The sequence below is a fragment of the Rhinolophus sinicus genome, chromosome 8, assembly GCF_057876585.1.
Source record: "Rhinolophus sinicus isolate RSI-liver-muscle chromosome 8, RSI-T2T, whole genome shotgun sequence".
Taxonomy (NCBI): domain Eukaryota; kingdom Metazoa; phylum Chordata; class Mammalia; order Chiroptera; family Rhinolophidae; genus Rhinolophus; species Rhinolophus sinicus.
Window position 1 is genome coordinate 82394709 of NC_142508.1, and position 17940 is coordinate 82412648.

Sequence of the window (17940 nt, forward strand, 5' to 3'; positions counted from 1 at the left end):
CAAGGCTGGGGTCCATGCCCAGGTCAGCAGGAACTGACGCTGGGCTCCTTGGGCTGGGCAGTAGGACACAGTCTGTCCAGTCTGACAAATGGTTTTACTGAGTCAAGGGGAAGCCTGAGAGGAGGGTCTCGCAGCTCTGGGGAGTGTGCCGGGCAGAAATTGGGGACATTTGATCCTTGGGGTGAATGGAGCATGTGGTTAAGGGCGGGCTTGTCGGCTGGTGCAGGTCTGGGCACACTTGATTGACAGCTGAAGACCACACAGGGCTGCCTGGGACTTAGGTGTCTGTTTGGTTCTGGAAGGATCCAGGGCACTGAGGTCATGAGCTGGAGGTGTTCTGTCCACTGCACCCTCCCGTCCCTGACCTCCACCCAGAAGCAGCAGACGGGGTTTGAAGGAGGCGCTGCCCATGTGCTCCAGGGTGGGGTCTGGGCCCCAGGCTGGCTGTGTGGCTGGGAATGCAGGCCAGTTGTCTCCCATCGCGCCCGCCCGAGTCCTGCTCCATCAGCCATCGTCCCAGGGAGTCCTAAGCTGTTCTCATCATTGGTGTGAAGTCACCCACTGGGGAGGTCATCCTTTCAGCAGTTCCCAACTGGAGGGCTTCCGGTGTTGGAGGGTCAGCAGTTGCCCCTGTGCTTTGAGCACGCATGGCTAGGACAGAGCCCCGCAGACATTGTGAGGTCTGTCCATTTTGGCACCCACACCTCATTTCTTGCCGTAACGATCTGGTGGAAGGGACCTATACCCAGCCCCGGGGTCCAGTATAAAACCAACAATCCCATCCTGTCTTCAGTGCACACGTCCCCCATGAGGGTGGCCTGAGATGCACTTCAGCCAATAAGATAGGAGTCTGCTGGGGGTCTTCGGGGAAGGGACTTGTTCTCTGAAAATGATGTAAGCAAGGAGACCTTGGTGCCCAGATGGGGATGTGATGTCTGAAGCTGTAGCAGCCGTCTTGCAGCCAGGAGCTGGTGAAGTTGAAAATGAAGAGCCCATGTCCAGGGGGTAATGAACGAGAGAGGCTGGGCCCAGGCGGTGAGGAAAGTGCTTGGGCTTACGTCATTGCAGCAGCGTTTCTGCGGGAGGTAGAAGACCGCCTGGTCCCCCATGTCTGAACACCCAGTGTCCAGGGTGAAGCATCCCTCACAGGCCTTGTGCTACCCATGGGCAGGATGGCTAACGGGTTGTGCCCTTTGCCACCAAGTCAGACCCCCCCTTCAGCGCAGGCAGCACTGGGAGGGCACATAAGCCACACACACCCCCAAGTCAAAGAAAACTAGACCATCCTCGAACCAAGACACGGCGACCCAGCTCTGTGCCAGCCCTCCCTGAGATTCCACTGTGCCGAGACCCAGGAGGGGCTGCACACCCCGTGTGGCTGTCTCCTGGCTGACCCTCAGGGGACCCCCATGACGAAAGCACAGCCCCCTGCTCAGGCAGTGACCCCTACCTCCTGCTGTGGCTAGTGACAGGCGCCCCCGACTCTTCAATATGCGAAGCTTCTCATGCCCCAGTGTCCCCACAGAGCTCACTCACACCTAATGCTTGCGTGTTGCAGTCCTGTGTGCCTGACACTTCTTGGTGCTAGGACCGAGGGGCTTCCTGTTCTCACAGCCACCTCAGTGGGCGGGGCTGTCGTCTCTGAGGGGACGTGCCCACCGCCTGTCTCCTGGCCGTCACTCAGTTTCTCCCAGGGGCACCGGCGATGGAGTGATATAATTGGCCTTCAGATCATCTGTGATGTCATTAGATGTTTCCCCCGTGACTGTAACTAATCACAGAGATGACTTTCCAGCTCGACTGTACCTGCTGTCTCCCTCGAATGGCATCCCCAGCGGGCAGATTCAGTGAGAACCAGATGGGGAGTTCTGAGGCCTCAGCAGGAAGAGGGCTGTGGTCGCCTGCCAAAGGCTGCCCAGTTCTCACGCCCTTTGAAGTCTCAGGCTGGGGGTGGGGGGTACTGGCCACCTCAAAGGCCTCATTTATAGAGCTGGAAATACTAACATCCCTGAAATGTCACGACACAGCAGCTGGGGGCAGCCCAGCAGATGCTCATTGGTGCCCCAGGGCTGGAAGGTGGCCCTAGGGGATGGATCGCTGCAGGGCTGGTCCTAGGACTTGTGGAGGTGCCAGCCCAGCCCCTCCCTGTTGCCGGGACCTCTTCCTCTGCTGCAGCTCTGCCTCGTGACCTACCCTGGGACCCTGAGCTCCCTTAGGGCTCTCCACCAGGAGGTCAATGGGAGGGGGTGTGCCTGCTTCCTGTGGGACTTGGGACTGCACAGAGTGGGGGTTTGTGCACTGCCAGAAACAGGCAGGCAGGGCCACCAGTTGGGGAAATGGTTTGGCCAAATCTACAAAAGCTAAAGACCTGAGCATGGAAGCCCACTCCTTGGGGGACATGCCAGCTGGAACATGCCTGTGTGACAAAAGTGCCCAGCAGTAGGGGCTGCCCCAATGCCAACGTGGTGGACACCTTAAGCTGCCACTCCATGCAGCTCAAGGATGTCTCAGTGCTAAGCGGGAGGCCTGAACCGGGTCTGGGCACAGATAGTTCCAAAGTGGGGCAGGACGGCCCCAGGGTATCCAGTGCGGTGACTGCCTCATCTGCTCCAACTGGGCGCTGCTGTGTGCAGACGGGCATCCACCAGCCTGCATATGTATAACGGTGCACGTTCATGTGTGGCGGGCTTCAAAACAAAGGGGGCAGAGAGCTTTGTAAATTGTGCAGATGGAAGCAGTGATTGATACCGTAAGTGGCTAGTAATTGTGCTCACACATGTGGGTGCTTCGAGGCCATCTGGCAACTGGGAGGATGGGTGAGAATGAACTTCAGCAGGAACATCACAGATACACCCAAAACAGACCTCCCTCGGGCTCCCCCACCCCGCCCCTCACCTCCACCACCAGCCACTCGCCACCTGTCAACAGAGGAATGAGCCCCCACACACACCTGGGCCTTCCGAGGAGGGCATGGTTCTCAGTGAGTGAGTGATGGGAGCAGGTAGAATGGGGCCATCGGGGCCATGGGGCACTGCTGACCCAGCTCCTGCAGTGACAGAGACAGGTCTGGAAGTGGTTCCTGGCACAGAGGAAATGGGGGCCAGCACCTCTGTCCCTGCGAGGCTCCTGCAGCCCATGTGGCCAGGACGCCCCTGGCAGCACTCAGCAAAAGGATGGGGGTACCTTGGGGCAGGGTCTGCCCTCGGTCAACATCTAACATGAGGTGAGGGATTAGGCATTAGGGCTGGGGATGGACAGTGAACAGCTAATGAGCATTCCAGAGGCAGAGCAGCATCAGACAGGCGTGGAGGAACAGAGGGCTTCCTGGAGGAGGTGGTGTTTGCTGTGGGCCTAGAGGGTTGGAAGTCTCAGGGACAGGTCCAGAGGGTGCCCCACGTGCACAGAAGCCTGGAGCAGAGGCCAGACTGGGAGCGCTGGTTGGCTGAGCACAGGTGAGGCTGGCCAGGCTGCAGGGGCTTTGAGTGGGAAAGGGAGATGTCCCCCCAGTAGTCTGGGGACCCTGGAAGCCTGGACAGCCCCAGGGGCCATTTGCTCCACCTAGCGGCAGGCCAGGGTGCATTCCAGGGCACACGCCCATCATGTGGCTGCCCTCAGGAGGAGGGGCTTCAGGACCCACTTTAAAGACGTGGAGAAAGGCTCCATTCTTCCAGACCTCAGCGCACCCCTGACCTGGGGAGGCAGGAGGCAGATGCATGAAGACCTGAGCGACCGCACCGCCAGCGAACAGGTGGGGAGGTGGGCTGAAGGCAGAGGGTCGGTGCTGCCGAGCTTGGGGTCTTGCTGGGAAGTGACCAGACTAGACTGGTGGAGAGGCTGGGGCCTCTCCTTCTGGGCCATGCCCGGGCCGACATTTGTCCAACCAGGGAGAGGGTGAGTGTGAGGGTGGACTTTGGGGTACACACGAGCCGCCCTACTGGTGGCACCATGAGCTGAGTGGAACTTCTGTGGATGGAGGACCCCCTCCTGCTTCCTGGAGGAACTATGGCCACGCAGGGGCCCCAGAGGCTGCTGCACGCCCTCAACTCCACCTCCCCAGCCGCCCCCCACCTCGCGCTGGCCACCAACCGGACGGGGCCCCGGTGCCTGGAGGTGCACATTCCCGATGGGCTGTTCCTCAGCCTGGGGCTGGTGAGCCTGGTGGAGAACGTGCTGGTGGTGGCCGCGATCGCCAGGAACCGCAACCTGCACTCGCCCATGCACTTCCTCATCTGCTGCCTGGCCGCAGCCGACCTGCTGGTGAGCGTGAGCAACGTGCTGGAGACGGCCGTCACGCAGCTGCTGGAGGCAGGCGCCCTGGCTGCGCGGGCTGCCGTGGTGCAGCAGCTCGACACGGTCATCGACGTGCTCGTGTGCGCCTCCATGGTGTCCAGCCTCTGTTTCCTGGGCGCCATCGCAGTGGACCGCTACATCTCCATCTTCTACGCGCTGCGGTACCACAGCATCGTGACACTGCCGCGGGTGTGGCGGGCCATCGCAGCCATCTGGGTGGCCAGCGCCATCTCCAGCAGCCTCTTCACCAGCTACTATGCCCACACGGCTGCCCTGCTCTGCCTCGTCAGCTTCTTCGTAGCCATGCTGGTGCTCATGGCGGTGCTGTACGTCCACATGCTTGCCCGGGCGTGCCAGCATGCCCGTGGCATTGCCCGGCTGCACAAGACGCGGCGCCCCACCCACCAGGGCTCCGGCCTCAAGGGCGCTGCCACCCTAACCCTCCTGCTGGGCATCTTCTTCCTCTGCTGGGGCCCCTTCTTCCTGCACCTCTCACTCACCGTCCTCTGTCCTCAGCACCCCACCTGTGCTTGCATCTTCAAGAACTCCCACCTCTTCCTGGTCCTCATCATGTGCAACGCCATTGCCGACCCCCTCGTGTACGCCTTCCGCAGCCAGGAGCTCCGGAGGACGCTCCGAGAGGTGATGCTGTGCTGCTGGTGGCGGGGGTGACACCACATGGCCCAGTGCCTGTGTGACCGGGGCAGTCGCTTGTCAAAGCAGAGGGGCTAGATGACCTCTGAAGGTGTGAACGCACAGACCCTCTGGTGCCAGAGAGGAATAACACGATTCTCCATGAGGAGTTGAGGGGGACACACCCAACTCTGGGGACTTGAGCCTGGCCAACCGGCATGTGAAGAGCCATCAGAAGTGCTGCTCCCAAGGAGGCCTCCGGAGAAGGGACTCTGTGACCAGCAAGACCCAGCCTCACAGGAAGGATGAGGTCCTGCCTCTGGGGGGCCTGTGTCTGCAGGTGCTGCAGTGGCTGGGTGTAGCCGATGTCTTTTAAGGCTCTCAGCATGTCTGTCTGCAAGGCAGCACGGCCAGTGCCTGCTCACAGAGTCTCTGGGCTGGAAAGCGGTCTGGTAATAAATACAACATTGGGGCAGCCTCACTGCCATGCATCAGCTCCCTCCCCGTACTGCTTGAAGCTTGAGGGTAGAGGCTGGGGGAGAGGGGAGGGGTGGGAGTAATGAGGGGGAGAAGTAAGTGCCAGAAACTGGCTGGCATGCAAAGACGCCAGAGTGCCGGAGGTCCCGCCTCCGGAGGGGAGCGCATGGGGACCCAAGTTGCGGCTACTCTTACCCTGTGTCTTTGCCGACTCTCCACATGCAACCCCCAGCCCAGGGTAGCCCTGTGCCCACCACCTCCATGGTGACAGGCTCAGACACTGCCCAGGCCGCCCTCAGCTGCAGAAGACGGGGCACCACTGGCCCCTCCTCATCTGCTCTGAGGGGCCCATGGAGCAGGTGGGTCAGAGGTTGGGCTTTCTGTTCCCCCCAGCAATGCCGTCCTGGGAGGGGTCAGTGCTCAGCCACCTCGGGATGTATCTGAGGCTAGGCATCCTGCATGGGTGGAGCTGTCCAGCAAGGTCCCAGTCCTGGGAGTGGGCATCTGGGGTGGACCATGCTGCCTGCTGCGGGTAGCCTTGGCTCCACCCTCTGCTGCAGCCCAGGACCCCTCACTGAGGAGCCCACCTGGTCTCCTGCACAGTCGACCCACTTCCTGGCACAGGGTCAGTGGAGGCAAAGCGATAGTATCAGCCAACTCCAGGACGGTTCTAGAGACACCTGCAGCCCCCCAGCTGGCCAGTGCCCCACCCACACTGGCAGCTCCAGCCCTGACTGCAGGTCTCAGGGCTGGGAGCTGATTCCCAGCAGAGCCAGCCTTTGCTGGGAGACAGGACGGTGAGTCAGCCTTGAGTCCGCACCAGAGCCCTCTGGGGTTGGAGGGGGGCCAGTCTGGCCCCAGGGCGGCAGGGCCCGGGATGGCTGACTGGATGCTGTGAAGCTTTGTTTGCTCAGACAGGGAGGTGCAGCCGGCTCCAGGGAAGAGCCAAATGCTCACCAGGGACCCCCTGAGAGGGGGGGACAGGGCGTGGCCCCAGGTGGCTGGAAGCCAACCACAGAAAAGCACATCATGGACACGTTGTGGGGGAGGGGCTTCTCTTGAGAACAAAAGACCCACTTCTAGACTTGCTAACCTGGGGAGCTGCAGGAGGGGAGAAGAGAGCACACAGCCCCACCATGCCAGCCCAGTGCTGAGCGTACCTACGATCGTGTTCTGCCGACTGCATGGGGAACACTCTTTCTGGAGAAGCTCATTCCTGAAATATCAGAAGGACCTTATTATCAGGTGGCTTCCCTAGTCTACCAGGAGAATACAGAGCCGCTAGTGTGTGCGCGTGTAGAAGTGTCAGTGTCGCTGCATGCCCACTTCCCTCCCTCCTCTGACCAGTGGACTCTCCCAGTTTTTCCTCCAAGAACCCCCACCTTATGCACATACCACCTCCCTATATAGCCCCCTCCCTGTGCCCTCACTTGGACCAAGAATCCAGACGTACAGGTGACATCACGGAGTGAGTTAGAAACCAATGCACACCATCCCCCACCCTGTCGGTCCCTCACCTGGCTGTGTTCTTATGACAATTCATGAAACCAATATTCACTGAGCAGTGGCTGCGTGCCAGGCGCTGTGCCTGCTGGGGGTACAAGGCAGATCCAGTTGGAATCTGACGGCAGCCCCCAGGGGGAGGAGGGGCAGGTGCCATCCCCCACTGCAGAGGAGGACAGTGAAGCTCAGAGCTGCCATAGTCGCCCGCCAACGCCCTCCTGTACCCATAACCCGTGACTCAGGCATTTCTCAGCCCTGCCCCATGCCTGCTCTCAGTGCCTGCTGCAGCAGTTTCCTGCCTGCTCCACCCCTAAGGGTTCCGGCGAAGCTCAGAGTACCTTGTCGGTCCCTTCCTGCCACAACACAAGGAGCTGGGAGGCGTCCATGTCGACCTTTGGGGTGGGAAGATGGGGTTGGTCCCTAAACGGGTGCGGGGAAGAAAGACCCTCCTTTGCAAAGCCGAGGAGTGGGACCGGCGAGGGCGGGCGGTGCGGGGTCCCAAGGCCAGAGGACTTCATTGTCTTCCCTGGAGCCCGCCAGCCCCTCCTTTCTGGTGGACCGGGGGCCCCCAGACCCCGGTGGCGGCGGACGGATGCTGCAGCACTGGTGCCGCATTCTGCGGCAGCTCCCCCGATTGGCCGCGCGCGGTGACGCCACGCAGGGCGTGGCGGGCGGGGCCCAGCCTATAAGAGCGGGTAGCGGGGGCGGCAGAGCCTCCGCAGCCAGCCCGGCAGTCAGCGCGCGTCCCGCAGCCGCCCGCCACGCACCGAGCATGAGGGAGATCGTGCACATCCAGGCCGGTCAGTGCGGCAACCAGATCGGGGCCAAGGTGAGGCCGCGCGCCGCCGCCACGCGCCCGACCGCGCACCCGGCGCGCTTGCCGCGTCCCCACCCGACCCGGCACCAGAGGGAGGGCAGCAGGGCGGCGCCGTTCACCCCGAGCCGCACTCGCCATTGCGAAGCCGAGAACAAAGCAACGAGCCCTCCCTGCCGCTCCCACCCCCGCCTTTCCTCGGCCCCTGTCCCCGTCCCCTGGGCCTGCGCGAGCGCGGAGCAAGTCCGCGGCGACGCTCCCTCCGCAGCTGCGCCCTCCGCCGGCCGCTGCAGGTGCAGCTGGGGCGCCGGCTGCGCGTGGCCCTCCTTTGGGGTCGCAACTAAGCCTTAAGCGAGATGGTGGGGTGGGAAGGTTTGGGTGGGGCTCCCCCCTCAAAGCCATAATGATTTCCTCCGCCCTCCTTCCCCCCAGGAACAGGAGGTTCTCCCAGAGGCCAAAGCCGCCCCAGTGCCCCCAGCCTCGCTCCGATAACCCTCTGCTTCCTGGCCCTACCCTGTTCCTTTGTTGAGGGAGAAGTTGGGCCCGCACTTGGGGTGACCTTGGTCCAGTACTGTAGTCTCCCTCAGCGTGGACCCGCCTGGGCAAACGCCACGTGGGATTGGACCGCGAGTCTGGGGGTTGGACGTGGGAACAAAGCCGGGCTCCAGGCTTGGAAAGCTCAACGCCAAGCGGCCCCTCCCCTCCATTGTTAGCCCATCTCAAAGATGTTGGGGTTGAGGCGGGAAGAGGAGGTGGCACGTACCCAGGAGGCTGGTGTCGCGTCTCCAAGTCCGGGGAGGCTGTCCCTTGCCCAAGGTCACACAGCAAGTCCCTGCGGACACCCAGTGCGGGGCCCAGGCGGGGTGGGTGCGGCCCTGAGGGCCTGGCTCCCTCAAAACAACACGAGAGAGAGGGTGGCCTTGTCAGGACCAAGGCCAGGGACCCAGCGCGCGGAGGGTGTTGAGCTGGTCCCCAAAGGAGGCGGGGGTAGGAGACAAGTCCTGGAGGGGAAGGGGCCGAAGAAAGGCTTCCTCTGGAGGGGGTTGCCATGGAAACGAGGCAAGAACAAAAAAGCTAATTGCAAGGGGTCTGGGGCAGCCACGTGGCTGACATGTAAATTGCAATTTGGGCTCTAGGGTGGAGGCCCCTGGGATAGGGTCTCGGGGAGGTGGTAGCGGGAGACTCCTAATTACTGAGGAGACAGCTGTGCCTGCCCGAGGAAGGAGCTGGGGGAGGGGGATGCCTGGGGGACGATGGCCTCAAATCAAATCAGGGCTCCTGGGGCAATCGCTGACAGCTGCCCTGGCCATGCAGGAGGGGCCGAGAGCTCATTAATGTCACAGGGGCCAGGCCTGCCCTGAACATCTGCTCCTCGGAGGGCCAGGGGTCGCGCGGTAAGGGAGAGCAGCCCTGAATCCCGTCTGGGCCTGGGGGAGTGGTGATGCAGCTGTGCCCCTCCTCCCCTGCTGGGACAGGACGTCTGGCAAAGGCAGGGCCGCACCTCCCACAGCTGCTCCCCACAGTGTCCTCCGCAGAGATTCTTTTTCCTGCTTCTCAGCGCTGTGACCCTTGGGTTTGCTTATTACTTCTTATTCCTTTCGCATTGATTTTCTTAATTTATGTTTGTTGTAAAAATTTATATCTGATTCTTTTTAACAATCAAACAAGACAGAGGTGGATTTGGGGGAGGGGAATCCTTCCTTACCTTCCCAGTCTCTGCCCCTTTGAGTCCAAACTTGAAGAAAGTTCTCAGAGGCTGCCCGGCCCCATGTGGAGAATTTGCCTGCCCAGTAGCTCAGCCTCTGATTCATAGACAGGCAGATCCTTGGCCATTTCTGTTTCCGTGGAAGGGGGAGGGCCACGCTTTCCTGTCCCCCATCGGCATCAGCTGACTGGTGTGGGCAAGGGGGCTGCTTTCCTGCTGACTCGTCCTTGAGCGCTGCCAGAATCAGGCTGCCCACTCTGGGGAGAGCAGGAGGGGATGGACGGAGGTCAGGGCCATCTGGGACTAGGAGAGGACATGCCTATCTGACCACTACCTGTTGAGCACCGAGCCAGAGTGCAGTGAGACGGGGTGTCATCCTTCTCCCAAAGATGAAAAAACTCAACGCTCGGGGAAATTGAGTCACCTGCCTGAACTGGCAGGAGTTTGAATCTTTGTCTGCGTGGATACAGCAGGATGCCTGGGGTACCCGCACCCCCACAACTGGGCAGATGAGTCCAGGACCCTTTCCTCCTCCCTTAGGGAGGCAGGGCTGTCCTGGAGCCTTTGTCTGCGCCCCCTCCTCAGGGCGGGGCCACAGAGGGGAGGGGCTCTGGCCCTGACAGCCAAAGGGAGGAGGGGTTTTCGTTTCCTCCAGCCTCCCTCTGCCCCCGCGCCTCCTTAATGGGTCACGGTGGCCTTCGCTGTGGAAGGGTGGGGTGGGGGTGGGAAAAGGCATGGTGTCTTGGAGACACTTAACACCCCCGCCCCTGCGTCCAGGGAGCGGCTGCACACCACTTGCCTTGGGCTCCTGAGCAGCGCGGTAAAGGATCAGCACCAAGGACAGCGCCGCCGCCCAGGGCCTGACCCGCCCCCACCGCCAGACAAAAACTTAGGGTCTGAAATGGGAGCTGTGGCCTGGACCCTGAGTCCACGGCCATCTGGTACTTTTCTCATTTGTAGTGGTGATCATAAAGATTTCTTATTTAACTTACAAAATTGTATTTTATTATTTATTAAATATTACATAATCTATTTTACTAATGGGGTCTATTTACTATTTTAAATTATCATTTTATTTTAACTGCAAAAGCAAGTATTAATATAAAATACTGAAACACTTCTAAAATATTGAAACACTGCAGGTCAGGCTAAAGTAACCATTTAACCACCTGTCCCTCGAGGCACGCCCTCCAGTGGGCAGGTCTGTTTTTCATTCTTCTATTCCCTGCTCTGCACATGTGCACACGTCTTTGTACAGGAATATAGCATCTGTCATAAGGTTTCCCTTTTTACTGTATATGTCATTGCTCACTGTGCCTTTTTCCTCAAGGGTATATCTTGGAGATCTCATGTCTCTGGTGATCTTTCACTATGCCACGGTATTCCAAAGCATGTTGATTTTTTAAAGCTATCTTTTATTTAAGTTATCAGCGCATATGGCTTTACCAATTGAAAAAGCATCTAAGGCCTTTTTGCTCAACAAAGCCAACATCCAACATTTGCTGAATTGCTGAATGCTTTTTTTTTTTTCTTTTTAAAGATTTTATTGGGGAAGGTGAACAGAACTTTATTGGGGAACAGTGTGTACTTCCAGGCCTTTTTTTTTTTCCAAGTCAAGTTGTTGTCCTTTTAATCTTGGTTGTGGAGGGTGCCGTTCAGCTTCAAGTTGTTGTCCTTTCAGTCTTAGTTGTGGAGGGCGCAGCTCAGCTCCAGGTCCAGTTGCCATTTCTAGTTGCAGGGGGCACAGCCCACCATCCCTTGCGGGAGTCGAACTGGCAACCTTGTGATTGAGAGGATGCACTCCAACCAACTGAGCCATCTGGGAGCTCAGCAGCAGCTCAGCTCAAGGTGCCGTGTTCAATCTTAGTTGCAGGGGGCGCAGCCCACCATCCCTTGTGGGAGTCGAGGAATTGAACTGGCAACATTGTGGTTGAGAGCCCACTGGTCCATGTGGGAATCGAACTGGCAGCCTTCGGAGTTAGGAGCATAGAGCTCTAACTGCCTGAGCCACCGGGCCGGCCCACACTGAATGCTTTTATGTGTCAGGACTTACGTTAACCCCTTGATGTGGATACCGTTATCACGTCCACTTTACAGATGAGAAAGCTGAGGTCCCAAGAGGTGGAGTCACTGTCACATGCTGGCTGGTGCTGGGGTCTGCACCCACTGTGGTCCGTTGTCTCCTGGAAGAACATGCTTCCCATAGATGACGTGGTACCTGGGTCACTCTCTCCTGGCCCCACACTTGCTGTCTTGAGCTCACCCCTCCTCTACAGAGGCTGTGTGTGTTCCTGAAGCCAGAGGTTTGGGGTGTCCCCAGATTCAGCCTCGTGGACAGCCTGGGGAAGGAAAGAATGGGGAGCCAGGCAGTGACAGGAAGCTCTGATCAGGCCCTGAATGCCTCTGAGTGGCATTTCTGTATGTTTATTTTTTCAAAGTACAAAATTAACATACACTTAATGCAAAAAAGAAGAAGAAAACTTTAGCAGTGATGAAAAAGCACAAAATAGGGACGGAATCCAATCTCATGTCGCTGAAAGGTGACCTCTGACCTCTGAGAACAGTCTCTCTGATGAATTGCCAAGATGCTTCTATGCATTTTATAATAATGACCCTGTTCATACTTTTCAGGTTTTTAAACAATTTGATTATTAATCTTTTTGTGTGCATGAATTTAACATGTGCATGTGACAAAGAATTCCAAAAGAACTGAAGGGCATACAGTGGAAAGAAGTCTCTCCCCAGCCGGGGCCGCATGCCCAGGCAGCTGGGCACAGCTGCCAGGAGCCTTCTGTCTGCTGGGGACACCTCTGCACAGAGGAGCACATGTAGACTGTTCTAACCACTTCTGTAACCGGGCAGCCTGTCCCAGGGCAGGACTCCTGCTCAGCCCACTTCACAGCCATTCATCTTCTGAAAGTCACCCCACCCCTGAGGAGCAAGGGGAAGGGGCACCGGGAAGTCACCCTGTATGACCAGCAACCTCCTGCCTGTGTGGGCCAACCGGAAGTGCCCCTGGTGCGAGGGCAGGGTTCTGTGCAGCCTTCCCTCCCCCCAGGGCACGTGCCCTTGTGTGGACACACGTGCTGATAACTGCACACAGCACTAGCCTCCGCCACACGCCCTTCACACGCCTTCACAGACACTCACTTTATTCTCACAGTGGCCTGTTTTCATGGGTAGGCCCATTGAACAGATGAGGACACTGAGGCACAGAGTATTTTTGGAATCTGCCCAAGGTCACCCAGCTGGGTGGGGTGGTTCAGTTCCTGAGTCAAGGCCCTGGCCTACCCCCCTGCCTGCTGCAGTCATGGGAGCAAAGTGTGAGAGGCGCTGTGGCTTCCTGCCTGAGGGGGGCGCGGGCAGCAGGGGGCCTGGCAATTAGGGCTGTGCGTGGACAGGCTGGGTGACCCCAGGCAAGTCCCCACTTGGGGCCCCTGTGCTGTGGTTGAGGCTGCTTGACCCTGTCACTGCACGTCCTCTGCCCTGATACCGAGGGGCACGTGGAGCCCAGACTCTGTCTCTGTCACTTACCTTCTCTGTGCCTCAGTTTCCTCATCTGAAAAGTGAATAATAAGAGCCACCCACAGAGGGTGTTTGTTACTGACCCTGGGCAGCAGGTTCAGAGCTGGGTCTGTGTGCTGCCCTGTGTCGGCTGAGGACTCCAAGAACCGTGGAAGTGACACTTATTACAACAATTTTCTGACAGATGACAAAGCTTGGGGTTCTTTACCGAAGACTCAAAGGGACTACTGTAGAGTTTGTGTCCAAGCCCCCAATTTTACATGCAGGGCTTGTACGCCTTGGGAGGGACAGGGCCTGGTGGGGGTCATGGCCACCTGCTGACCTCTCCTTTCTCCCTGAAGTTCTGGGAGGTCATCAGCGACGAGCACGGCATAGACCCCAGTGGAAACTATGTGGGAGACTCAGACCTGCAGCTGGAGCGGATCAGCGTCTACTACAACGAGGCCTCTTGTGAGTTCCCATCCTTGACCCAGGGGAGGTGGGAGGGCACCTGGATGCTGGGTCCTGGGATCTGCCCTCTTATTGGTTGGCAGGCAGATATAACTTGACACGCACAGAATAAAGACAAGGAATCCTAGTAAATGTCACTACAGTGAGATTCGAATGAGTTCCATGGCCACAAGACACATGCACACTCCAGAGGCGTGGACAAGGCTGGGCAGGGCCCCGAAAGCCCCCTCAGGGGGCCTTCCTATAGGAGGGTCCGGAGCCGGGGTCACCTGGAGGACTTGAGCAGGGACCATTTAGCAACTGGTGTGAAATGGTGTCTATATTGAGCTGGAGAAATGCTAACCTGCCCACATGGATGTGGGATTTGGTCCTGGCAGTCCCGTCAATTCCCTTTTCACACATAGTTCCTGCCTCTGTGACAAGATTCTGAGTTCTCAGGGCGATAGGACCAGGCTAGGAGGCCAAGGCAGGGTTCAGAGGCCAGGAGGAGCCCCTGAGCCTCTGTGACCCACATAACCCACCCTCTCCCCTCAGCTCACAAGTATGTGCCTCGGGCCATCCTGGTGGACCTGGAGCCCGGAACCATGGACAGCGTCCGGTCTGGGGCCTTTGGGCACCTCTTCAGGCCTGACAACTTCATCTTTGGTAAGTTTCCCTGGTCCTATACTGATGGCAGACCCCATCACGGGCCAGTCCAGATCAACAGGCACAAAAGGGCATCGTCGCCCTCAACGCAATCTTGCAGGGCAGAGCTGATCTCCCATTTTGCAGTTTGCAGTGGAGGCCCAGAGAAAGGGTTCTGTGCGGGGAACAGAAACCAGTGTATATTTCAAGAACTGTGTGTAAAACAGAGTTAAGCTTACAGGAATGTTGTAGAGCTGATGGGACAGGAATCACAGCCTCCAGAGGCCTGGCATTTGCCAACACGACATCACTGATCAAGAGATCAGGTGGTCCTCATGCCCATGATGAGTGGCAGGGCCCTGGATGCTGGCACACTTACCATAAGAGGGCGTTGCCCCATTTCTGCCTTCCAGAGCTCAGAACTACAGATGGGCACAATCCATATCCATCACCCAAGGTGCCAGGGACTCTGGGGGTTGTAGTTCATGCCACCAGCACCGCCAGCCAGATGGTGGGTGGACTGGAGGGAAGGGCTGAGGAAGTCACCTAGGACCCCTAAGTGAGGCAGAGCTGGAGCTGTAACTCCAGGTTCTCAGATTCTGACTAGGGCGCTTAATATGGCAGCTGGGCAGCATGGACCCCGACAGAACAGCGTGGTGAGCCGTGGGGAGCATGAGGACGGGTGGCCTCCCATTTGGTAGCGGGGAAGCGGGTGCAGTGGCCCTCTGGGTTGGGATGTTCGAGCAGGTGTGGGAGGCATGACCCTCTGTGCCACCTCCTGACCTCACAGGCCAGAGCGGGGCTGGGAACAACTGGGCCAAAGGGCACTACACGGAGGGCGCCGAGCTGGTCGACTCAGTGCTGGATGTGGTGCGGAAGGAGTGTGAGAACTGCGACTGCCTGCAGGGCTTCCAGCTGACCCACTCGCTGGGAGGGGGCACGGGGTCCGGGATGGGCACGCTGCTCATCAGCAAGGTGCGTGAGGAGTACCCCGACCGCATCATGAACACCTTCAGCGTGGTGCCGTCGCCCAAGGTGTCGGACACCGTGGTGGAGCCCTACAACGCCACGCTGTCCATCCACCAGCTGGTGGAGAACACGGACGAGACCTACTGCATCGACAACGAGGCCCTCTACGACATCTGCTTCCGCACCCTCAAGCTGGCCACACCTACGTATGGGGACCTCAACCACCTGGTTTCGGCCACCATGAGCGGGGTCACCACTTCCCTGCGCTTCCCGGGCCAGCTGAACGCAGACCTGCGCAAGCTGGCCGTGAACATGGTGCCCTTCCCACGCCTGCACTTCTTCATGCCCGGCTTCGCCCCGCTGACCGCCCGGGGCAGCCAGCAGTACCGCGCCCTGACCGTGCCCGAGCTCACCCAGCAGATGTTCGATGCCAAGAACATGATGGCCGCCTGCGACCCCCGCCACGGCCGCTACCTGACAGTGGCCACAGTCTTCCGGGGCCGCATGTCCATGAAGGAGGTGGACGAGCAGATGCTGGCCATCCAGAGCAAGAACAGCAGCTACTTCGTGGAGTGGATCCCCAACAATGTGAAGGTGGCCGTGTGCGACATCCCGCCGCGCGGGCTCAAGATGTCCTCCACCTTCATTGGCAACAGCACAGCCATCCAGGAGCTGTTCAAGCGCATCTCAGAGCAGTTCACGGCCATGTTCCGGCGCAAGGCCTTCCTGCACTGGTACACGGGCGAGGGCATGGACGAGATGGAGTTCACCGAGGCCGAGAGCAACATGAACGACCTGGTGTCCGAGTACCAGCAGTACCAGGATGCCACGGCCGAGGAGGAGGGCGAGATGTACGAAGATGATGAGGAGGAATCGGAGGCCCAGGGCCCCAAGTGAAGCAGCGGTGGGGGGGCGGGTCAGACCATGGCCAGGGCCAAGAGGTCTGTCCCCCAGACCTACTGACGCCACCCAGCCTCGCCCACCGGCTCCCGTCACGTCACCCTAGGGCTCCCTCGTGTCTGTCCTTCAGTATTTGCAGCCTCCCCACCCCACCTGAGTCCATTCAGCTCTGTCTTCCCGCCACAGGTCATTTGCATTTTTGTGTCACTCATTTGTCTCTGCTTTATTGTCAGCTCCAGGTCTGATGTTTTATGGTTCATTTTAGGTTTTTTTACTGGTTTGTGTTCATATTTTGGGGAGATACTTAATAAATTTATTGCTGTCTGATACCCCTGCCTGATGCTTCAGATTTCTTTTTATTCTGGAATGTTGGGCCCAGAAGGATAACGAGGGGCAGACAGGGAGCCCCAGGGGCCTGGGCAAAGGGCATTGTCGCCCCGGCTGGTGGCTGGGCCAGGCTTGTGCGTGGAGCCACATAATCCCGCTGCAGAGCATCTGAGCAGCTCCTGGGAATGAGGAGCAGGGGCTCCTGGGAGGGGACGGAGAGAAAAATGGGCCTTGCCTCATGAAGCATTATCTCAGAAGCCCAGGCCTGGCTTCCCCGTGACTTGGGAACAATCCCTAGTCTCCTACGGGGTGACGAACATTCCAGCGTTTTCCTCCGGCTTATCTGTGCTGGACATTACAGGCAGGAAGCCCAAGACCCATTTGGGAGGTAGGAAGGGGGCCTTGCCTTGGAGCACTCCCCGGAAACACGTGGTGTGTTTGGGGGCTGGGGCTTGGGCCCTGGGAAAGGGCGGGCAGAGTCAGCGCATTGTGGCCACAGCACCCGGTGTCTGGCTGCATGGGCGCCTGGAAACAGCCACCCTGGCCACCGATGGCGAGCGTGCACGGGGCTAGACGGCCCAGACCCCACTCCGCTTGGCTATCCCACACCCCACCCTGGAAGCCACGGGTGTCCTGAAGCCTAGCTCCCCTAGGACACCCCCGTGCCTCACCCCTCTATGGATATCTGTGCAGAAGAGGGGTCAGGGGACTGAGGGCCAGGAAGGGCCAAGGTTTGGGCTGTGGCCCCCGCAACGGAGACGCGCATCCTGGGACTGACGCTTGTGGGCACCTTCTCTGCAGCAGGCCTGTGCTGAGCACCTCACACCCGCTCACCACCTCACACATGAGACAGCTGAATTCCAATGTGTGTGGCAGTCAAGGCCACATGGCAGGTGGAGATGGAGCCCTCACCACCACATGGTGAAAGGTGCTGGACAGCCGCTGGGTTCCAATGCCACGTCCACATGGCTTTGCAGGGCTGCCAGTCTCCACAGAGTTGGGAGACAGGGGGTGTCCACAGCTCAGATTCTCAAAGGGTTCTGTCCCCCAAAAAGTTGGGACACCTGGCCAGTGTTGACAAAGGTCTGCCCGGGTCGTGATACTCACAGGTACTCCTGCTGGGCCCAGGTCCACTCCTTCACTGGGCCTCTCCTAAGGCCTGGACACACATACCTCATTTACCCGTCACATTATTGTCCACACTTCACAGCAAAGAAACAGAGGCTCAGAGAAGCGAGGGCATGTGCCATCTGGCGAGTGGCAGAGCCAGCCGTCTGGCCCAAGGTCATGTTCCTCTGCACTTTCCTTAAAATGGCCCCAAATCACACTTGCCTCCTGAGCACCTGAGCCCACAAGGACTTCATCTTTGCTCAGATGCACCCGACCTCCTAGGGCCACTCTGCCTCAGTGCAGCTGGCTGGGGGGCCAACCCCTCACCTCTCCTTCCCCAGACCCCACCCCAACTCCAGCACTGCTGTGGGAGGTAAAGGCACAGGAACTGGCATATCCCGTCTGCTGCTCCCCAGAGTTCCTCTCCAGTGGGGGGGCCTCACCCCTTCATTTCCAGCCCTCCCCCCTCCTTCAGCTGGTTCCTTCCAGGAGCCTCCATCTCCTTAGGAGGAGTAATTTAGCACTCATTCCGCACTCCTGCTTTGCAGACACTGTGGAACAGTCCTGCACCCTTCGTGGATTCCTGACCCACGACTGCCCACCCTGAGCTGAT

General features: G+C 59.0%; 3 protein-coding genes across 5 annotated transcripts; 2 read left to right on the forward strand and 1 right to left on the reverse strand.

Annotated features, from left to right (window-relative positions):
* Positions 1–75: 75 nt before the first annotated feature.
* Positions 76–7522, reverse strand: LOC148757611 (uncharacterized). Of its 3 annotated transcripts, none has more exons than XR_016022147.1 (5): positions 7242–7522; positions 6918–6991; positions 4087–6616; positions 2951–3046; positions 76–2687 (listed from the first exon to the last, which is right to left on the reverse strand). XR_016022147.1 is itself a non-coding variant. In XM_088800398.1 (3 exons), the coding sequence occupies exons 1-3, from the start codon at positions 7419–7421 to the stop codon at positions 5821–5823; spliced, it is 1050 nt and encodes a 349-aa protein (XP_088656524.1). In that variant the 5' UTR covers positions 7422–7522; the 3' UTR covers positions 2713–5820. The 3 variants fall into 3 exon arrangements, 1 of the variants encoding a protein (XP_088656524.1); XR_016022146.1 differs by lacking the exon at positions 76–2687 and adding an exon at positions 2713–2804; XM_088800398.1 differs by lacking the exon at positions 76–2687 and having other exon boundaries at positions 2713–6616.
* Positions 3046–4962, forward strand: MC1R (melanocortin 1 receptor). The gene has a single exon (XM_088800399.1). The coding sequence runs from the start codon at positions 3970–3972 to the stop codon at positions 4960–4962; it is 993 nt and encodes a 330-aa protein (XP_088656525.1). The 5' UTR covers positions 3046–3969.
* A 54-nt stretch (positions 7523–7576) lies between the features above and the next one.
* On the forward strand, positions 7577–16219 carry TUBB3 (tubulin beta 3 class III). The gene is made up of 4 exons (XM_074316021.2): positions 7577–7732; positions 13289–13397; positions 13932–14042; positions 14812–16219. Exons 1-4 carry the CDS (start codon positions 7676–7678, stop codon positions 15885–15887), a joined length of 1353 nt encoding a protein of 450 aa, XP_074172122.2. The 5' UTR covers positions 7577–7675; the 3' UTR covers positions 15888–16219.
* The last annotated feature ends 1721 nt before the right edge of the window (positions 16220–17940 follow it).

What these genes read in the sequence shown, in the direction of transcription:
- MC1R (XM_088800399.1), top strand. Translation starts at nt 3,970, where the DNA reads ATGGAGGACCCCCTCCTGCTTCCTGGAGGAACTATGGCCACGCAGGGG.
- LOC148757611 (XM_088800398.1), bottom strand. Translation starts at nt 7,421, where the DNA reads ATGAAGTCCTCTGGCCTTGGGACCCCGCACCGCCCGCCCTCGCCGGTC. An exon ending in GGCAGGAAGGGACCGACAAG is followed by an intron (nt 6,992 to 7,241) that starts GTACTCTGAGCT and finishes TTGTACCCCCAG; the next exon opens with CAGGCACAGCGCCTGGCACG. An exon ending in TGTCATAAGAACACAGCCAG is followed by an intron (nt 6,617 to 6,917) that starts GTGAGGGACCGA and finishes CTGATATTTCAG; the next exon opens with GAATGAGCTTCTCCAGAAAG.
- TUBB3 (XM_074316021.2), top strand. Translation starts at nt 7,676, where the DNA reads ATGAGGGAGATCGTGCACATCCAGGCCGGTCAGTGCGGCAACCAGATC. An exon ending in GCAACCAGATCGGGGCCAAG is followed by an intron (nt 7,733 to 13,288) that starts GTGAGGCCGCGC and finishes TTCTCCCTGAAG; the next exon opens with TTCTGGGAGGTCATCAGCGA. An exon ending in GCCTGACAACTTCATCTTTG is followed by an intron (nt 14,043 to 14,811) that starts GTAAGTTTCCCT and finishes CTGACCTCACAG; the next exon opens with GCCAGAGCGGGGCTGGGAAC.